The sequence below is a fragment of the Malaclemys terrapin genome, chromosome 21 (genome assembly GCF_027887155.1).
Source record: "Malaclemys terrapin pileata isolate rMalTer1 chromosome 21, rMalTer1.hap1, whole genome shotgun sequence".
Classification (NCBI taxonomy): domain Eukaryota; kingdom Metazoa; phylum Chordata; order Testudines; family Emydidae; genus Malaclemys; species Malaclemys terrapin.
The window spans coordinates 2,610,154-2,616,247 of NC_071525.1; the positions used below are offsets into that span (position 1 = coordinate 2,610,154).

Here is a 6,094-nt window from a genome sequence, read left to right on the forward strand (position 1 = left end):
GCAGGGGTTTTCTCATGACTGGTAGCCCCCATTGTCCTGCTCCACCCCTTTTTATAGCTTTGGCACAAGGCGGGAATCTTCTGTCTGTGCTTGTCCCCACCTCTGCCTCATCAATTGAAAAGTACAAGGATTAAATGGATTCCAGTATCGTGTGACATGGTTACATGTCACAGTAAGACCCCCTAGTCTCCATTCTTCCTGGGTTGGCCCACACCTACACAGGAAGGTGTGCAGGTAAATAAACCATTTACAGCCAATTGTCCTAGTCAATGGGATCCATCAAGATTCTAAACCACCATTAATGGCCCACACTTTGCATAATTACAATAGGACCTCAGAGTTATACTTCATATTTCTAGCTTCAGATACAAGAATGATACATGCATCCAAATAGGAGAAATATATTCCTATAGGTTATAACATTTGATATGATACCTTACAAGAGACCTTTTGCACAAAGCATGTTCCAGTTACATCATATTCACACACATAAGCACATTTCCATAAAACATATGGAATGCAATGACACAGGGTCAGCTGAAGAAAATTCATTATTCAACTAAAAATCCTTTCCGTCATATTCACTTAAAGGTTATCATAAATTAACTGGAGGGAAATTATTTGAAAGTCCTACCTATATTTTGATGTTAGGAAAGTTTTTGACACAGTCACACCAGACATTCTTATAAGCAAACTTGGGAAACATTTCCCTCAACCACATGGTTGAGACAAAATTATTATCAGGTGGCTATATAACTGGTTGAAAGACTGGACTCAAAGACTGGTTATCAATGGTTTGCTGTCAATCTAGGATGCTATACCTAGGATGGGTAGCCAGAGGAGGGTGTCCTGGGTCTTTTACACTTCAGTACTTTCTTTAATAACTTGAAAAATGGAGTGGTCAGTTCACTGATAATATTTGCAGAGGACACCAAGCTGAGAGGGGTTGCAAGCACTTTGGAAGACTGTATGAGAATTCAAAATGAGCTTCATTAATTGGAGACTTCATCTGAAATCAACAAAATGAAATTCAGTAAAGGCCTCAGCTGGAGTTTTGTCCCCAATTTTGCCCAGCACACTTCAATGGGGAAGATGTGGACAAACTGGAGAGAGTCCAGAGGAGAGCTACTAAAATGACAAAAGTTTCAGAACCCTGACCTCTGAGGACAAATTGAAAACACTGGGCATGTTTAGTGTTAAGAAAAGCAGACTGACGGGGGACTGGATAACAGTTTTCAAGTATGTGTAGGGCCGTTTTAACGAACATGGTGATCAGTTGTTCTGCGTCCACTGAAGATAAGATGAGATGTAATTGGCTTAATCTGCATGATGGGAGATACAGGTTAGATATTAGCAATAACTTTCTAACTCTAATAGTTGTAAAGTGTTGATTTCAAGCATTTATGGGAAGTTGTGGAATCTCCATCATTGAAGGTTTATAAGGAGAGGTTAGACAAAGACCAGTCAGGTCAGATCCTGCTGCCGCACAGGGGGCTGAACTTGGTGACCTCCCAAGGTTCCTTCCAGCCCTATAGTTCAAGGATTCTACAATTTTATGTAATATTTAGAACAGGGAAATATATTCTAATTCCCTTCTTAGACTTTTTGAACAAGGGGGAATAGCTCCCCTGGGCAGATGGCCAGCACCATGCTATAGACCAGTTAATATACTTCGTTGCTTAGGTATTCTCTTGAGTTGGAGGGATGTAGTGCAGGGGGCATGTACAGAGCACCTTCACCATGGTGAATTTCACCCAAACTGGTTGGGATAGAAAGAATGGAGGAGAAAGGAAAACCAGAAGGCCAATGCTATGATGCAGAATAATTTTTAATGGGAATGAGCAGTGGACTACACACTTGCAGAATGAATTAATGCAGAGTACAAAGAATGTATTTTCAGGGTTACAATCCAAGCAAGAACCAATCACCCGCTCCAAAGTCAGGCTTTTCACACAAGATCATCTGCTTTCTGCCTTGAAGCTGTTGAGTTTGAAAATCATGTCCCTTTTTCAACCAAGTGACTTGTTTTAGCCAGTTCAATGTCAAATAGCACAAAGCATAAGACTAAGCGGGAAAACCTTTAGATCATAAAGCTACAATAATATGTACCAAGTGGAAGACACAGATAGGCCTGTTTTATAGAGGTGATGAACACCCACAGTCTGCAAGTCGAGTTGTAGGCATCATTGTCCATTAGATCAGTGGTGAATCTCTATCTTGTCATTTCCTGATTGTTTCTCATTCCTTGGATCGTTCTTCTGGTTTTCCACTCTTGACTCCAGAAGATCCTCCCCCAGAAATGCTACGATATGAGTTCTTGCTATAACCACGTGAACCTCCAGAACCATATGAGCCTCCATAACAACCCCCATAACCAGCCCCGGCTCCACCCCCATAACCACCCCCGACTCCACCCCCATACCCACACCCATAACCACCCCCGACTCCAGCCCCGTAACCACCCCCATAACCACTCCCGACTCCACCTCCATAAATTCCCCCATAACCAGTTGAGCCTCCGAATCCTCCACCAGAACCAACAACACTGTTACCTCCCCCGTAACCACCACCATAACCTCCCCCATAACTAATTGAGCCACCATATGAGCCCCCAGGTCTAATTGGCAAATTTGGTAAGGAGGTTCCTACGAAGCTGTCTTGAGGACATGTAGCCATAGTTGGTCCCGGGAATCTCACAACAACTGGTGGCGCATAGACCACTGCAGTCGAATCTCCGCATGATGAGATACACGGCTCGTTGCGGACGTCAATACATGGACGTGGGCATATATCGGGATAACAATCCTGGGGTGGGCAGTAAGACATCTTCTGTGTTGGAGGGAATCCTGAAAAACACAGGAGGGAGTAAAGAAACCATGAGACACAGTTGAGATTGGAATAAGAGATTCATGGTTTGAGTTTTAAAGAGTATGAGGGGCGAGATGCAGGCTGATGAAGGCCACATGTCTGCTCCCGTTTTTTTTTCCTTCTATTCAGTCGCTCCCATTCCCCTTAGGCTTCAAACACACACACACAAAAAAGAAAAAAGAAGAAAAAAAATCCCAGCAATTTCAAAATGTTACCTTTTCACTGCTTATGCAACCATTAAGCTGCACAACACCCTGTGAAGTCAGTGAGAGCTACTTTTAATTCAAAGCTGCTATTCCAGCTTGTACCAGCTAAAGGTCTGGATCGGAGATTACAACTTCTACACATAAGACTTTAAATTTTGCCATAGTGGGTCAGCTCAGTGATCCAACTCATCCAGTGTCCTGTCTCTAATACTGTGCAGCATGACACTCTTCAGAGAAAATTATAGAAGCCCTGACGTGGCCCATTATGGAGGAAACTGCTCATAAGGAGAATTTCTTCTTACCATCACTAAACTAGGGGCTAGCTTTGCCCTGAAGGGAAATTCATATAAAGCACTTCTAAATTCTGAAACTTATCTAGATCTTGATCGTCCACTAAACTAAAAAGAACAATCAAGTTGCTGTTCAATTGTTATATTTCAAAATGGATCTCCAGCCTTTTATGTAAACAGCAGGGTCAGATGATCATCTTGGACAAATAGCTCTGAGTCCAGTGAAGTCAGCTGACCGTCTGGTAATTGTATTTATCAATAAAGAGTCAGAATAAAACTCTCCATACCTAAAGTAGCCTAAAGCTGAGATTTTTCATAATTGTCTAATGGATTTACATGCACTACCCCCTATTATATTTATTGCAAATGGGTGTCCCAATCCCATAAGTGGATTTGAAAATTCCAGCATGATATTTTTAAAGTCTGCCACCACCAAGGCCTGCAACTGACTAGTTACAGAGAGTCTCTTTTGGAAAGTAAAACTACCTTCATTAATATTGCTAAAATCACACATTATTGGTGAAGGTTCAATCCATAGTTAAAACTATCACTAAAGCAAAAAGTAGAGTAATTTGAATTCAGTAGACTTACCCAGTTCACCAAGGGGATGAAGTCAAGAGAAATGAATAGAACAACCCAGAGTTGCAAGCACTTTTATAAGCTTTTTTAGCCAATGGGAAGGATAGGAGACACCCTTTTAATAACCAAAAAAATGTTTTGTTGCTTTGTATGATAATTATTATTATCCTTTAATTATGGTAATGGCTTTGTCATGGTTGATCAATTAATCAATTTCCAATCCCACATACGGATGGCATCCATATTACACCCTTAATTCCTTTAATCTGAAAGTGTTTTGGCCAACATACCTTCTTGGCATCATCTCACTGATCTCCTTGATGTTGACAGTGGTATAAATTCAGTTCCGTTGCATTACTTCTTCATTGAAGAACTTCAAAATATGAAGGTGACTCAGAGGTGTATCAATATTACAATCTGCTGGGATGTGCAGGATTCCATTTCGTTCTTTAAATCCCGACTAGTATCTAATTAGCAGCAAGGTGAAATTCACCCTTCTGAATTCTTGTGAGACACGAATGTCTCTCCAATAAGTTCAATGGCCTTGGAACCAGGCCTGCTGGGTTACAATACTGTGCTGGATACATGACCAGGACAATGGCACAAACAGATACATTAAATGGTAATAAGTCACCAGGACCAGATGGTGTTCACCCAAAAGTTCAGAAGGAACCCAAATGTAAATTTGCAGAACTGCTAACTGTGATAACTATCCTGTCACTTAAATCAGCCTCTCTATGAGATTACTGGCAGATAACTAATATGATGCCAATTTTGAGACAAGTCTCCTAAATTCAGTACAAGGTAAATTGGTTGAAAGAAATATCAGCCATATAGAGGACCATGATACGCTGGGGAAGAGTCAATATGGCTTTTGTGAAGGGAAGTCATGGCTTACTAATCATTAGAATTCTTTGTGTTGGTCAACAAATATGTGGAGAAGGGTGTTCCAGTGGAGAATGTGTATTTGGATTTACAGAAAATCTTGGATAAGCTCCTGCACTAAAAGGTCTTACATAAACTAAGGAGTATACTAAACTGCCACCAACCTGCAGCAGCACCCTCTGCCGTGGCACCACAATCCTAGCTCTGGCCTGGTGAGGAGGGGATACCCATGGGGGCAAGGAAGAGAGTGCCAGTTATGGGATAAGAGGGAAGGTCCACTCATGAATCAGTAACTGGTTAAAACATAGGGAGGAAAGGGGTACGAAGAAAATGTTCAGTTTTCAAAGTGGAAAGCGGTAAATAGCTGGCTCCTTCAAGGAGCTTTACTGGGACCAGTGCTGTTCAGCGTACTGAGAAATGATATGGAAAAGTGGGGCATACTGTGAGTTGGCAACATTTGCAGAGCACACAAAATTACTCAAGATAGTTAAGTTGAAATCATTCTGCAAAGAGTTACAAAGGCATCTTACAAAACTGGGTGACTGGCAAGAAAATGGCAGATTACATTGCATGTTGGTACATGCAAAGTAATGCACATTGGAAAACATAATCCTAGCTATACATACACAATGATGGGGTTTAAATTAGCTGTTACCCATCAGGAAAGAGATTTTAAACTCACTGCAAGTAGTTCTCTGAAAATATCTGCTCAATGTCCAGCAGCCGTCAAAAAAGCTAAGAGAATGTTAGGAATCATTATGAAACGGATAGGCTCCTAAAACAGAAAAACATTGTAATGCCACTATAGAAATCCATGGTATGCCACCCCTGGAATACTGCATGCAGTTGTGATCACTCCATCTCAGAAAAGATCTAGAGAAAGCCCAGAGAAGGGCAACACAAATGATTAAGGGTATAGAACAGCTTCCATATGAAGCGAGATTAAAATGACTGGAAGTGTTCAGCTTGGAAAAGAGAGGATTGAGGGGGGACGTGATAGAGGTCTATACAATCATGAACCATGTAATGCTATTTACCCTTTCACATAACACATGAACCAGGGGTCATCCAAAGAAATGAATAGGCAGCAGGTTTAAAACAAGCATGAGGAAGTACCTCTTCATGCAACACACAGTCAATCTCTGCAACTTGTTCCCAGGGGACAAGGCCCAAATTATAACTGAATTCAAAAAAGAATTCGGTAAGTTCACAGAAGATAGGTCCATCTATGCCTAGTAGCCCAGCTGGTCAGGAAGTCAACCCCGT

The 6,094-nt window shown here is 41.4% G+C and overlaps 1 protein-coding gene across 1 annotated transcript; it reads right to left on the reverse strand.

Moving 5' to 3' along the window:
- Window positions 1–1,925: 1,925 nt before the first annotated feature.
- LOC128827443 (scale keratin-like) lies at window positions 1,926–3,962 on the reverse strand. The gene is made up of 3 exons (XM_054011315.1): window positions 3,956–3,962; window positions 2,601–2,846; window positions 1,926–2,552 (listed from the first exon to the last, which is right to left on the reverse strand). The coding sequence occupies exons 2-3, from the start codon at window positions 2,824–2,826 to the stop codon at window positions 2,239–2,241; spliced, it is 540 nt and encodes a 179-aa protein (XP_053867290.1). The 5' UTR covers window positions 2,827–2,846; window positions 3,956–3,962; the 3' UTR covers window positions 1,926–2,238.
- Between the last annotated feature and the right edge of the window lie 2,132 nt (window positions 3,963–6,094).